The 14,910-nt window shown below is 51.4% G+C and overlaps 1 protein-coding gene across 1 annotated transcript in view; it reads right to left on the bottom strand.

The window, feature by feature from the left end:
• Window positions 1–14,910, bottom strand: part of KSR2 (kinase suppressor of ras 2) — a 79,396-nt gene that overhangs the window by 16,150 nt on the left and 48,336 nt on the right. The window contains exons 14-15 of the mRNA XM_031063150.1: window positions 13,939–13,987; window positions 12,830–13,197 (exon numbers count right to left, since the gene is read on the bottom strand). Coding sequence (XP_030919010.1) covers window positions 12,830–13,197; window positions 13,939–13,987 — 417 coding nt within the window. The remainder of the gene's footprint in view (window positions 1–12,829; window positions 13,198–13,938; window positions 13,988–14,910) is intronic.

Raw genomic sequence — 14,910 nt, 5'->3', positions numbered from 1 at the left:
CTGCAGGGAGCAGGGGGCTCTCCCAGTTTGGCACTGGGAGGGAGCTCTCAGTGGTCCTGGTGTGACCTGGTGGCACCACTGTGGTGCCACAAGGGACAGTCTGGGCTGGCCCCTGGCTTTTCCCTGTGTCCCAGCCCAGAGCAAACCACCTGGGCCTCCCACCTCTGAGCTTTTGTGCAGAACTGGCCGTGGCTCCCCCTTCCTCCTCCTCCTCCTCCTCCCTCGGGATCCAGAGCTCACAGATGTAAAATGAGTCAAAAGAGGAAAGATAGGGAGGGGGAAAAAAATCCCCCAACCCAACCCCATGCACTGTACAATGTCCTCCAATTTTCCTTCTCGTACCAATTACAGTAAAATCTATTTACAGAGCCTTAATTACCAAAGGCAGCTGGATGGGGGGGGGAAGGGGGGATGGATATAAACCAATTAAAAATATATTGACATTTGAATATCATAATGGAGGACGTGGGTGGCTGCTGCCTCGACTCCCGCCCACAAAAAAGAGCTTTTTTTTTGCTTTTCTCTATCCGCCCACGCTCATTCCAGGCAACTTTGGAAAGATGAGACTGGATACCTGTGCCTGGGAAATAAAACACTCAGCACACAGCTTGTTAAAGAGGTTTGGTGGCTGCAGATGTTGATTTGATTCTGTTCTGGTTAACAAATTTAAAATTCTAGGGTTTCATTCCACTGCTGTCCCCCAGCTCGGCTCCACTGCTTTCCCCTCTCCCAGTTCCTCCTGCCCTGGGAATTCCAGCATGCACTGGTTTGGATTCAACCCCTGGGAGAGGTTTTGTCCTTTTGGGGTGAAAATAATCACAGAATCATAAAAGAGAATCACAGAATGGTTTGGGTTGGAAGGGACTTGAGGGCCCATATAATTCCAGCCCTCTGCTATGGGCAGGGACACCTTGGATGGGGCTTGGAGCAACGTGGGATAATGGAAGTGTCCCTGCCCATGGCAGAGGGTGGAATGGGATGAGCTTTAAGGTCCCTTCCCACCCAAACCATTCCATGAGTCCATGAAACCCAGAAGAACCCCAAACTCCAGAAGCTCACGGATGCAAAGGATCCTTCTGCTCCACATCACTCCATGGGCAGAGAGCAGAATTTTCAGGACAAGCAGTGAAACAGGAACGGGATCAATCCCCACATCCCACGGGTTTTGGAAAGACAACAGCACCCTTGCAAATATTTCCTCACTGGGAGGATTAGGAATTGTCCTGCTGGACACAAGTGAGCTGCAGAGGGGATTTAGGGCAGCGAGTGCCTCCTCAGGGATGCCTTTCCTTGCTCAGGTGTCCCAGCACCTCCCTGAGCACCCCAGCTGGATTTATCCCCGAGGCAGCTGCACTCCCTCTGAACCATCTTCCCATCTCCTGCAACACTTGGACTGCAGTCAAATAAGAATTTGCTGGAGATCAGGATCCGAGCACTTGGAAATCAGCGATAAAATCCTCGGGTTTCTGTAACCGGAATGAATCAAAGTGTGCAGAATAATGACGGACATGAATTGTCCTTCCACCACCCGTGTTTTCCGACACTAATTTGCCACATAAACCCACCAAGCCGTAAGCTCTGCCACACAAGAGCCTTTTGTCACCTCCATGACCTGCCTGCACACACAGGAGTTCCCCCAGCCCTTCCCAACCCCTGGAAAACTTGTTTTCTCCCAGAGAAAACCTCTATACAGCCAGTTGCCTGTGATCTGAACTGGTCACAAATTGACACTGGAAATGCAGTGAGTGGATTAGCACTGGAATGGGGCTGGATTCCAGCCCTACGGTGAGTTAAGATCAGCTGTTTTCCTGGGAAAGGGTTGTTTAGAGGAAAATCCTCACATTTCTGCTTATCTGAACTGCTGATATAACCCCGAGAGCGGAGCTTGCAGCCCTTTGCTGGTGAGATTCCCATCTTTCCACTTCATTTACAGGATTTCCAAATCCTTCCCAGCGGATGGAGCCGCTGCAGGAGGACAGCCAGACCTGGGGTGGTGGCACCAGGACATGTCCCTGTCACCACTGCTCCTCAGACCCTGGCAGAGCCATCAAAGCAGCCCAGGTGCTTCTCCCCTCCCCTGGATGAATAAATCCAAATGAATTCACCGAGCGCCCGCCACCGGCACATCCGATGTTTCTTGCTGGATAAGGAGCTGCCAACGTGGAGATAAAGCCTGGTTGATACCTTTTATGCAGCACCTGAGCCCATTCAGCCACCACCTGCAGAACCTTTTCATGGCACAGCTCCACAATTCCGCTTCTCCTCGTTCCTCAATCGCTCCCCATTCGGGCAGGACAAAGAGCGGCGCCCGGGACACGCTCGGAGTCTTCTGCCTTTCCACTTGGAGAGGTCCCTGCTGAGCCCGGCTTTGAGGGACACGGCTGCGGATGACAAGGCCACAAAATGCCTACGTTCAACGCCAAAAACAAGGCAGATAATTTGCATCTTCAGATGGATCCTGGGTTATTCAGCACTGAAGTGAAAATTCATAAGAAATTCTCGTCTTCTTCTCCCAAACTTCTCCATCCCACCTGGCGGCAGAGCAGGTTGATGACACGTGCCTCGGTGCCACAAGGTGACCAAACAGCATCCAGAGTTGAGGGGTGGCTGGGACAGAGACACAGAGATCCTTCTGGGAGTCCTCAGGTGTGCACCTCATCCCATGGCATATCCATATCCACATCCCGGTGCCTCTCCCGGCATCAGGATGGGCCCAGCCCCATCCTGCTGCAGATGTCACTCTCAATTCAAAATGAGTTTTTGAAGTGTTCAGCCAAGCAAGCCAAATCCCAAATTGCTTTATAAACACTCTGCATTCCCAACGTGGGCTGGAGACATCAGCAGCGGGAGCAAAGCCAAGGCGGCTCGCAGAGGAACAATTTGGGATGAGGGAGGAAGAGCTGGAGCGCTGCCTCTGGGTGTTTGTGCTGTTCCATGGGAAAACAGCCTCATCCCTCTTCCATCCCTGGGGGCTTTTTACCCCTCTCTGCAATATTGATGGTCATCAGCTCTGCACCGGTGGCCAACACCTCTACATTGGTGGTCATTGTCTCTACATGGATGGCCATTACTCCTGCACTGGTGGCCAACTGGTGGCAATCACCTCTACACTGATGGTCATCATGTCTACACTGATGGCCATCACCTTTACATTGACGGCCACCACCTCTATACTGATGGTCAATGTCCCTACACTGGTGGCCAACACCTCTACATTGGTGGTTCTTGTCTCTACATTGATGGCCATTACTCCTACACTGGCGGCCAACACCTCTGCTTTGACAGCCACCACCTCTGTACTGGTGACAATCACCTCTACACTGATGGTCATCAAGTCTACGCTGATAGCCACCACCTCTATACTGATGGTCGATGTCCCTACACTGGAGGCCAACGCCTCTACCTTGATGGCCACCACCTCTATCCTGGTGACCATCACCTCTACAGTGATGGTCATCACCTCTCCATTGATGGCCAACACCTCTACACTGGTGGACATTACCTCTACACTGATGGTCATCATCTCTATACTGATGGCCATCACCTCTTACCTTGATGGCCACCACCTCTACCCTGGTGGCCACCACCTCTACAGTGATAGTCATCACCTTTACATTCATGGCAATCAATAAATCAATGGCCAACACCTCTCTATTGATGGCCACCACCTCTACACTGATGGCCAACACCTCTACACTGGTGGTCATTGTCTCTACGCTGACGGTCATCACCTCTACATTGATGGCCACCACCTCTGTACTGGTGGCCATAACACTACATTGATGGCCAACACCTCTGCAAGGATGGAGATTCCATCCTGGCCCCTGCTCAGGAGCAGGGATCATCCCAAGCCAAGAGTTGCGGGGCACATTCCACCACTCCAGGAGCTTTGTGCTTCCCTTCCCTCTTCCCATCCGCATAAACGCCCATTCAATTAAAGAGGTGATAAATGCCAGACCCCGGGAAGTTCATGCCGGGGTATGGATTTATAGGGAAGCAGCACGGATACCATGGAGACAGCCAGCACTATAGACCCAGGGGAGACACTGGAGAAGAGAGCGAGGTGGGGAATTAATAAAAAATGCTTTAATATAAAAATACCTCTGCTCCCAGGTTACATCTGTGCTGGAAGAAAAGACACGGCAAAGGACGCTTGGATGCTCCCACATTCCCCAGCAGTTTACCCACTTGGAGGTTTTCATGGAAAAAGGATCCTTTGGGGAATGTTAAGAAAGAAACAGCAACAGGAACCACTGAGCCAGGACTTATTTGATTTCATGTGAGCAGGGCCAGAGAGGGAAAGATGGAGCTCTGCACATTCTAGCATGTTCCTGACTTATTTAGGAAGTTTTCCAGCTGCTCCCATATATTGGCTTGTTTTTCTCTTTTCCCAGCATCTGGCAACGGTGCTTTTGGAACTCAACAGCTCCTGAGGTGTTTCACACAAAGGAAAGTTGAACGAGGCTCTAAGAGCAGCAATGGGAGAGCTTTAGGTTCATTTTTATCTCGAGGTTTTGTTTTCCTCTAAATGGATAAGGAATTTCACCCCCTTGATTCCCTGCCAATGCCAGAGCCAGCAGTGGCAGCATACAGGCTGAAATTCCTCAGCCCTCTACATCCAAACTCCACGACCACAACCAGGGAGGAAAAATTAGGATACGAGGGAAAATTTCTTCACTGAAAGGGTTGTCAAGCCCTGGCACATCCCTGGAGTCCCTGTCTCTGGAGGATTTGACCGCTCTATGCGGATGTGGCACCTGGGGACACGGATCAGTGGTGGCCTTGGCAGTGCTGGGGGAATGGTTGGAATTGACGATCTTAAGGATCTTTTCCAATCCAAACAATTCTGGGCTTCTATGGAAGCAGCAGCCAAAACTCAGTGCCAGAAAAGGCGTGACCTGAGCATCCAGCAGATCCCAGCCCCTCCAGGCTGGAAATACTCATCCCATCCAACCCCATTCCAACCGAACCCAACAGGAACCCAGGGAATTCAATTCCTGCCATGTCAAGCAGAGCCCATGTCCCCATCCCAGAGATGGGAGAGACCCTCCTGCTCCTCATGGAGGAGCCTCTGCAGAGCCAAACCAGCAGGAGGAAACAGAAAAGCCCTGAAGAGCCAACGCTCCCCTCATCCCGCTATCTCCAGCCGATGGACGCACCGGTTTTTGATGGATATTACTTAGGCAGCAAAATTTTCCTGCCGGCAGCTGGCACACGAGATAACTACAGCCAAACCACAAGGGCTGCAGGAGGAGGAGGAGGAGGAGGAAAAGGAGGAGGAGGGGGATCTGCCTCCCCGAAAAGTAGCTCCAACTCCATCGTCGCCTCGGAAAAAAACAAGTTCTTTGGAAAAAGCCAACTCCATGCATTTTTATTTGGAGGAAATAGAGGAGACGAGCTCTTCTCCAGCTGCGGGGAGAAGAGCTCGGAGCCAGGTGAATGCAAAGCAGCCCCTGGGGCTTAGCTAAAGCCAGGCTTGCAAACAAGTCATCCGAAAAAGCTCCATGCTCCAGGTGCCACTTGCTGCCTTTGGAACGGACGCGCTCGGAATTGGCTCCGAGAGGGAGGGTTGGGTGCACAGGGATGAGTGGAGGTGCCTCGGCCTCCTTGTCTCTGATATATTCTCTGCACCTTCTTTTCAGGAAGAAAAATAAATTTTAAAAACCCTTTTGGAGAAAGGAAAGAAACTTTGGATTGAGCCGGCTGCTTCCCTGCAACCCGGCTCCACTTTGGAATAGTAATAATGATTATTATTAATAAAAAGTTAATGCTGCTGCAGCAGGAAGGATCTGTTTCTTTGGCTAGGCAGGGTGCCAGCACAGGGATCCCCCACAGGCAGCCCTGCTCTGTCCCAAAGAGGATCCCAGACACTGAGGATGCTCAGAAAAAAATCAGGAATGATGCAGGGATGTCACTCAACAGGGATGGGAAGAGCTGGCACGAGCGGAAGGGCTTTTTGGGACCATCTCTCAGCGGGGCACTTAATCAAAGGCATTTCCTTAAATCCCTTCCTCTCCAGCACAGCGAATCCCGCTGTGTTAAGCACTTTCCCGGAGAAATCAGGGCCAAACCAGCAATACTTCCATGGCATTTGGAAACACTCTTAAAGCACAAAGGAAAACTTTCCCCCTGGAGCATCCTCCACGTTAAGGAGCCGCCGGCGGCGGGGATTTGATGCTCCAGTGGGTAAGGGAAGCTCAGCCAGCCCCGACGTTTCCACATCAAACACAGAGGATCAAGCTGCTGCTTTTCCCCATTCCCAACCGTCCTCCTGGCTCGGGATATTCCCTCCCCAAGCTGCTGCCTGCTGGTGGAAGATATATCCAGGTTTAATGTATATATTAATTCACATATCGACTTTGCCGTTGTCAGTCGTTATCAAGATTTATCCGGGCTGATGGCCTGGCATCGATTGGCAGGGAGTGCATTCCCACGGGTCAATCCATTCTGATCCACAGCCTGCCATGAAGTCGATCCCTATTTATTATATGATCTACGAGCTCCATTAACTGCCAGGGAAGGGAATGCGGTGGAAAAGCAGGAAAAGGGAAAACAACAGAGGCAGAGGAGAAGGGTCTGGCTCCCAAAGTGGGGGTTTGAATGTGGATGGGGTTAGGGGAGGCAGGAATCCACGGGTTCCCTTCCCAAAATACAGCTGGGGGCGGGGAGAGAAGGGCAGGACCTGAAAGGCACTTTGGAAATGCTCCGGGATCAAAGCATGGAATGGGAAGGGAAGGGAAGGGAATTTGAGTGGGAAGGGACCTTACAGATGATCTCATCCCACCCCTGCCATGGGCAGGGACACCTTCCATTATCCCAGGGTGCTCCAAGCCCCACCCAGCCTGGCCTGGAATGCTTCCAGGGATGGGGCAGCCTGTGCCAAGGCTGCACAGGGATGAATCTGTTCCCAAAATCCCATCTAACCCTGCCCTCTGTCCATGGGAAGCCATTCCCTGTGTCCTGTCAGTGCATGGTTCCAGCCTGGCATGGAGGAAAACAAGGTGGCAACTCTGTGCCTCAGTTTCCCTCCCACTGAACAGGATTTAGAGCTTCTCCTTCAATTCCCAGCACAGGAAGGATGGATGGGAGGATTCACTTTAAGTCCACTGAGGAGGAAAATCCAATTTCATAGAAACCTGCAATGGTTTGGGTTGGAAGAGACCTTAAAAATCCTCTCAATTCCTACCCCTTGCCAGGGGCAGTGATGCCACTCAGGTTGCCCAGGGCTCCATCCCTCCTGACCTTGTTGTTCCTTCAATTTGTGGTTTGTTAAAGCTCAAAGGACAATTTGGATGCCCTGGAGGGGACAGGGAGCTGGCTGCAAGCACCACGGAGCATCCACAGGGACAAACCAGACCCCCCAATCTGTTCCATCTTAAGTGCCACGGCTTCCACTCTTCCCCTTTCCTCCCATCCTTGAAATCAGGTTAAATATCCCCAGCTTCCTGAGCATTAAGATTTACAAGCCCCAAATCCTTCCCAGCTGGGCTGTGCCTGGAAAGGTCAGGAGATCTGGCACTGGGAGAGGCTAAAGCTGAGCTTTGTCCAGAGCTCTTCCGTGCCCAGAGGGAACAAGGTCCAGGGATGGGAGAGCATCCCCTGTGAAGGGCTTCTTCCTCCCAGCAGCAGAGCCAAACATTAAATATTGGCAAAATCCAGTATGGAAATCTATTATAAAATCAAAGTAAACCCCAGTATTTGGTCCATGCACTGAAGTTATCCATGAATAAACAGCAGAAGTGCCTTGGATAGTCTCCCCATCCCTCACCCTCATGTCTTCCCTATTAATTAGTGCCAGGGAATGTGTTCCTGTCATTAAAACCTGTTTTCCACAGAGAAAAAAGAGCAAACTCTCATTTCATCTTCAGTATCTCATGTAAGGACAGGGACTGGGTTTACCTCCACCCCCCCACCAGCAGCAGCTCCAGGGAAGGGTTTAGGAGCTGCTCTCTCTCCAGCAGAAACCTTCCAAGTTCCTCTGCTCCAAAGGCACTTTCAACACTTTTTTGATTTAAATTCTCTTTACACAGTTCTGCCAAGGTCAGGTTAATTCCTAATGCTCCTCAATGTTCTCCTTGGTCTCCCCAGCAGGGACATAAATCATGGCCACACGGCCCTGGTGGCATCACCAGTGGCACCCTGGGAAGTTGGAGTCACCCTGGTGTGACAAGAGAGGGGTCAAACCCCAGACTCTTTGCACAAGCTGTGAGAGCCACATTGGAGATTTTAACTAAAAACCCAAGGAGTCCTGAAAAAGCTGCCCCAAATCCCCCTCACAAGCCAGGGTGAGCTCAAAACCCAGGCAAACTCCAGCTCAAATCTTCTCCCAGCCTGGATAACCTCGCTCCCTTCTCCCAGACAGCATTCCCGACCACCAGGAGCCCCAGGGAGCTGCATGCAGTGTGCTGATCCCCTGCTTCCATTACAGACCCAAGGAAGCATCAATAACCATTCAAATCCCCCCTTTTTTCCATCAGGATGAACACGCAGAATCCTAAAATGTGGGAGTCTCTGCTTTCATGGGTGGCTGGAGCCATTTCATCAGGATTAGGAAAGGACTTTATCCTTGGAAGGCCCCTTGGGTTGCTGAGGCTTTACCTCTGCCCCTGCTCTGGGGGCCAGGAGCCCCAGGGAGCTGAGTTTACCCAGGCCTGGCTTTGTCACGCTCCCTAGCAGCAAAACCAACTCGTTATTCCAACAAAGGGAGTTTTTCCAGCCGAGGACTCCGCTGCCGTTTCCCGCTCAAAGCACCGAGGCTCAAAGCGCCCTCTCCTGCTCCAGACTAATTAAGATGGATGTTAATTGTCCCCAGTGCTCATTACCCAAGAGAAAACCCATTAGCAGCTCTGATGGAACCGTTCCTTGCGCTCGCCACCTCCCACTGCTGAAAAATGCTGGATTTCTGCTTTTCTGTCGCGTTAAGAGACAACTCAGGAGTCATGGAATGGTTGGAGAGACCTTAAAGCTCATCCAGTGTCACCCCTGCCATAGCAGGGACACCTTCCACCGTCCCAGGCTGCTCCAAGCCCTGTCCAACCTGGCCTTGGGCACTGCCAGGGATGTAATTCCAGGGAATTCCATTCCAGTTCCTCCCCACCCTGCCAGGGAACAATTCCTAATTCCCAATATCCCATCCAGCCCTGCCCTCTGGCAGTGGGAGCCATTCCCTGTGTCCTGTCCCTCCATCCCTTGTCCCCAGTCCCTCTGCAGCTCTCCTGGAGCCCCTTTAGGCCCTGCAAGGGGCTCTGAGCTCTCCCTGGAGCCTTCTGTTCTCCAGTCTCAATCCCACTGTTTTTATCATTGATGAATACATTAAACAGTGCTGGTCCTATTTATCCATAAAAATGATTAATATAGAGAAAATCAGATTTTTAACCCCAACAATCCCACCCTCAGCCAGCTGCTGCCTCAGTTTCCCCTTCCATTTTTTCCCCCGGTGGGCCGTGCTGTTTGGATGGGGAAATTTCTTTGTGCTAATGAGACGATCCCTGAATATCACAGGCAATCAGGAAGGAAAACGTCGGCATGGGGAAAAGTAAAAATAAACCCGGCTATAAATAACCAACCCCCTTCCGGCAGCGCCGGTGGCACGGCGTGGTGAAGCCCCTTCCCAGGGACACACAGCTGCTTCCAGAGGTGCAGGGAAAGGGAGATTTCTGCAACAGCCACAAGGAATTGCTGGGATTTTGTGGAAAAAACGGCCTCGAGTGGCCACTTGTGGGCTCCCAGGGGAAAAGTGGTGGCCTTTTCCTCACACACACAGAAAGTCCTGCCCTGGGAATGGGCATGGGGAAGGTGAGGAAATCCTGATATCCTGGGTTCATAGCCATAATCCCCTCCTCAGACAGCTGGGAATGATTTTCCCCCACTCCAAGCAAAGCCTGGTTTAAAGTTATTCCCATAAACCCATGAGGAAATCTTGGGTTGCTTTGGGAATGTCCCATTGGAAGAGTGATGCTCCCCCAGTGGCACCTCCTGGACCATTCCCAATAACCTACACCATTCCCAGGATCCTGGACATTCCCACACTGTCCCCTTCCCACCTCATTCCCTACAACACCCCAGCAGCAGCTCTCATGGCAGAAAACCCCCCAGGGCTGTCACATCCCTTAGGAAAAACCTGAAATGTGGATGGGAGGGAAGGCTCCACATGGTGAGAAGGCTTTTCCCCACACCAGAGACTTCCCAAAAATGTTCAGCCAAGGATGGACCAGACAAGGAGTGCCAGCACAAGGGCAAGGAAGCGTCCTTGGATGTAGGGATTAGGTCAGACGTTAGGAAAAGTTTTCCCCTGTGAGGGTGGGCAGGCCCTGGCACAGGGTGCCCAGAGCAGCTGTGGCTGCTCCTGGATCCCTGGCAGTGCCCAAGGAATGCTGGACAGGGCTTGGAGCCCCCTGGAATAGTGGAAGGTGTCTCTGCCCATGGCAGGGATGAGCTTTAAATTCCCTTCCAACCCAAACTATCCCAAAATCCTGATTCCTGTGCTGTCACAGAACAGAGGAACAGAGCTCAACAGGAAGCTTCAAAGCAGGAAAATTGTGTTTGGAAGTGACTTCCAGGCTATGGGATATGTACTCACACCATCCCAGGCTTCCCAAAAACCCTCTGAGACTGAGCTGAGCCCCACTGATTTTCCTGCACCCCAGAAATCCCAGCAGGAGAAATCAAACAGGTTTCCAGTTCCAATTGTCAAATTCTCATGGAATGGTTTGGAATGGAAGGGACCTTAAAGCTCATCCCATTCCAGGTGGAAGGGACACTTTCCACTGTCCCAGGCTGCTCCCAGCCCCAATGTCCAGCCTGGCCTTGGGCACTGCCAGGGATCCAGGGACAGCCCCAGCTGCTCTGGGCACCCTGTGCCAGGGCCTGCCCACCTTCCCAGGGAACAATTCCTGCCCAAAATCCCATCTATCCCTACTGTCCTTTGGTTTAAAGCTGATACTGGTCCAACTTTCAAAGGATGCAGATAAAAGTGGGTTGCAGGAACAAGCAAATGATGCCTGGGAATGTTGTGAGCTTGGGTTATATTTTGGGCAATTTAATACATTTACATTTTGACCTTAAAAAACAAGACCAAGTGCAGCTGGAAGAGGAACAGGACGAGCAGAGCTCCACGTTCCTCACATTAATTCACCAGGTTGCAGCAGCACACAGACTGATTTTGTCCAGCTGTCAAAAATGGCACCTTTCTGCTTTTACAGAAAGACCCATTCGAATAGAAAACGGAAGAGAAAACATTCCAGGGCTCAAATTAAAAAAATAAAAGAATAAATTTTTTTTAAAAAATCAAGGAATTAATTTCCCAGGTTTTGCTATTGAATAGCCCTGAAAAGCCGAGCAAATGGGGGCTGCAGAGGGACGGGATGGCGGCGCCGCCTTTTCCTTCGGGAACGCGCTGTGACACACGGATGGGGGCTCTGACTCATCCATCAATAGATGTGTTTGCACACTTTCCCAAAAGCTTTTGGCCTGGAGCTACCCAATAGATGGAAATGCTGCGGAATTTTCCCCAGATGGCTCCTTTTTGGTCCTTGAATAAAAGGCGTCGTTTTTTCCAGTCGCCAGCTGGGGAGAGCCGGCCCCGCTTTGGAGTCACCCTGATCCCAGAGGGTGAAACCCCCGAGGCAAACACCATCCATGAACCCACCCAAGCAGGGATGAGGTAACACGAATTTGGGGTGAAACCCTTTTGTTTTGGACAAAGAGGGAGCAGAGCACCTGCAGAGCCACCCCGTCTGGGATTAGGGACTGGGAGGTGCCACTTTCAAGGGAAAATTAGGGACATTAGGAAAAGATGATGCAATATTTCATCACTGGTCGCTGTTGGAAGCGGTGCCATTCCATTGCTTTTTGAAACGCTGCCAGGAGGAAAATTCAACCTCACCTTGGAGAAACTTCTCTGGGAGAAAATAACCCGGGGTGGGATGAAAAGCAGGACTATGTCCAGTCCATGGCTGAAAACATGGTCAGGAGGTGAAGGAAATCACAGAATTCCCTGGAATAAATGCATTTCCCATGACAACAGCTGCTCTGGGAGCAGTTGCAGCCTCTTTGCCTCCAGGCCAGGTGGAATTTTTTGCCCAGCCAAGCATGGATTACACTGGGAGACTCTGTGCTGCATTCCCATTGGGATTGTGGGTGAGGGCAGGTATTTGGGAATGCCTTGAGACCAAGAAAGCTGTGGAGGTGTTGGGTGGTCTGGAAGCCCCCAAATCCCACCTCACTCCCCTGAAAGTTGTAAGGAGCCTCCCAGACTTCCAGTGACTAAAGGGGCTCCAGGAGAGCTGGAGAGGGACTGGGGACAAGGGATGGAGGGACAGGACACAGGGAATGGCTCCCACTGCCAGAGGGCAGGGATGGATGGGATATTGGGAATTAGGAATTGTTCCCTGGCAGGGTGGGCAGGCCCTGGCACAGGGTGCCCAGAGCAGCTGGGGCTGCCCCTGGATCCCTGGTAGTGCCCAAGGCCAGGCTGGAATAACCTGGGATAATGGAAGGTGTTAAAGCTCTGGATTGGCTTTAAGGTCTCTCCCAACCCAAGCCAAACCATTCCATTATTCCAATATGTTTCCTGTGCCTGGATAAACAAACCATTCCTGTCCGGAGCTCCCCTCCTACAGAAGAATGACCTGCCTGGCCATACCTTTGGATTTGCTGTGTCCTCCACACCACAAACCCCAGCACGTGGAGAACATGGAGAACATCCCTTCCTTAGGGGAGAGAAAACTCAACCTAATGGCAAAGTTGGACTGGAGGAAAAACAGACAGGGGAAAACGCATTTTTTGGACGGGGAAAACAAATTTTCGTCCAGAAACAAACGGCCCCAACCTGGTGATGATGGCAAGGTGGGGTGGGCTCATGCAGGCCCCCATGAAGAGCACCACGTTCTCGTGCCGGGTCTGGCGGTAGGCCATGACCTCCCTCTTGAAGGCCTTGAGCTGGTCCTCGTTGTCGCGCTCGATGTCGATGAGGCGGATGGCCACCTCGCCGTGCCAGCGCCCGTGGAACACCTGCCCGAAGCGGCCCTTGCCGATGAGCTCGCCGATCTCCAGCTGCTCGAAGGGGATGTCCCACTCCTGCAGGAAGATGCTGGTCTGGCTGGCCTTGCGCGGGAAGTTGCGCGCGGAGAGCAGCGACAGGTTCATCTCCTCGAAGTCATCCTCGGACTCCTGCACCTCCTCGGCGCCTTCCTCGTTCTGTGGTGGGCAAAGGGCATGGGGAACAATAAACCAGGGAAGAAACTGAGGGAAAAACCCCACTGATCCAACTCAGACCCAGAGGAACCAGGCAGGGGCCTCCCAACACCAACAGAGCAGCCCCGTTCTGCACAAAGTTGGCAGAATCCCAGATTTCCATGGAATCCTTTAGGTTGGAAAAGCCATCTGGGATAGACTACAAGCCTTCCCCAGGATGGCCAAGGCCACCACAAGCCCATGTCCCCAAGTGCCACAGGCACAGGGCATTAAATCCCTCCAGAGCTGGAGACTCCACTGGTTCCCTGTGGAGACATTTAACCCTATCCTGGGGCTAAATTTAAGATTGTGACCCATCAGAGATCTAATTAATTTGTCTTAAAACAGTTTCATCCTCCCCCGGCTGAGCCGTGCTCTGTTAATTCCTATTATTCCCAGACCCCTTGATGGTCCATTTAGGCTTCGTACAGGATTTACAACACCCCTTTAAAAAGCTCCATCCTCATCTTCCCTCTCCCTTCCTTCCCTCCCACTGCATTTTTAATGCCTCCTAAAAAACCTCACTGAATTCCAAACTCGAAGCCCAGGAGGGTCCCTCTCCATGGGGTGGGGACACGGATGCCTGGACTTTAATTCAATTATCAGCAGTTCCACTGCACAGATGGGAAACGTCTCCATTTCCTAGGAAATGTGCCCCAAGATATCCTTAAAACCAAGGCCCATTAAGCACAGGAGCCATCTCACCTCCGAGGTGGGCTCCACTTCAATTTGAAGCAATGGGTTTCCTTCCAGGCTGTTAAAAGAATTATGGAATTAACACCGTGGAAAAACACTGGGATCTGGGGAGCAGTCCCTCTTCCTGCCCCGGGGATAAAGGGATCAGAGAGGAGAAGCTGTCACTAACCCAGGGAAAGGGACAGATTTACTCCCCCCCCACTGACTCTGACCACACTCGAGGCGTTTTCAGGGATTTCTAAGAATTGTTGGCAACAAACTTCAGCCAAAGCAGAAGTGCAGAAGGAAAGGAAAGGAGTTTTTCAATCATTTTGGAGAAGTGGAGGGTTCAGAGATCCTTTTTCTGCAGTAAAGCACCCAAATCTGACTGGTTTTCCAGTTCTTTTCCTTCCCTGTTCACTCAGCACCTCCCACCCCCATGTCCATGATTGGGGGCTAATTCTCCCGACAATTAACGGGGAATTAGGGAAATTCTGAATGAGGGATCAGCTGGAACAGCTCAGGTGCTTTCAAACTTCATACAAATATATTATAAATTATCATTATTAATCCCTTCCCAGGGGAATTATGCTCCCCAGGCCACTTAGACATGGCAACCCTACAAGTCCTACCCCACTCCACGGCCACTAAAGACTGTAAATCCCAGGATCCTACAGAAAAGGAGTCAATCCTGGTATTTTGGGCAGCTTGGGAAGCCCAAGTGGCTGCAAAACATCTCCATGGATGGGTGGTTTGCAGGAGCAGCCGGCTCCTCATCACTATCCCAGGCACGAATTCCTGTCTCCCAAGGATCCAGAGATGTTTAACCCAGCCAAGCCCAGGATGGCTCCCACGGGATGTTTTCAGTGGGGGAGAACCAGAGAGAATCACAGATTTTGGATATTGAAAGCTGTTCCTCCCCAAAAATCCTATGTCTTGACACCTTCATTTAGGCAGGGAAAAAAAAGGCTTTGGCTTCACCATTTTTCCATGAATTCCCAA

The sequence above is a fragment of the Geospiza fortis genome, unplaced genomic scaffold (genome assembly GCF_000277835.1).
Source record: "Geospiza fortis unplaced genomic scaffold, GeoFor_1.0 scaffold31, whole genome shotgun sequence".
Lineage (NCBI taxonomy): Eukaryota > Metazoa > Chordata > Aves > Passeriformes > Thraupidae > Geospiza > Geospiza fortis.
This window is presented reverse-complemented; position numbering and strand designations above follow the sequence as displayed.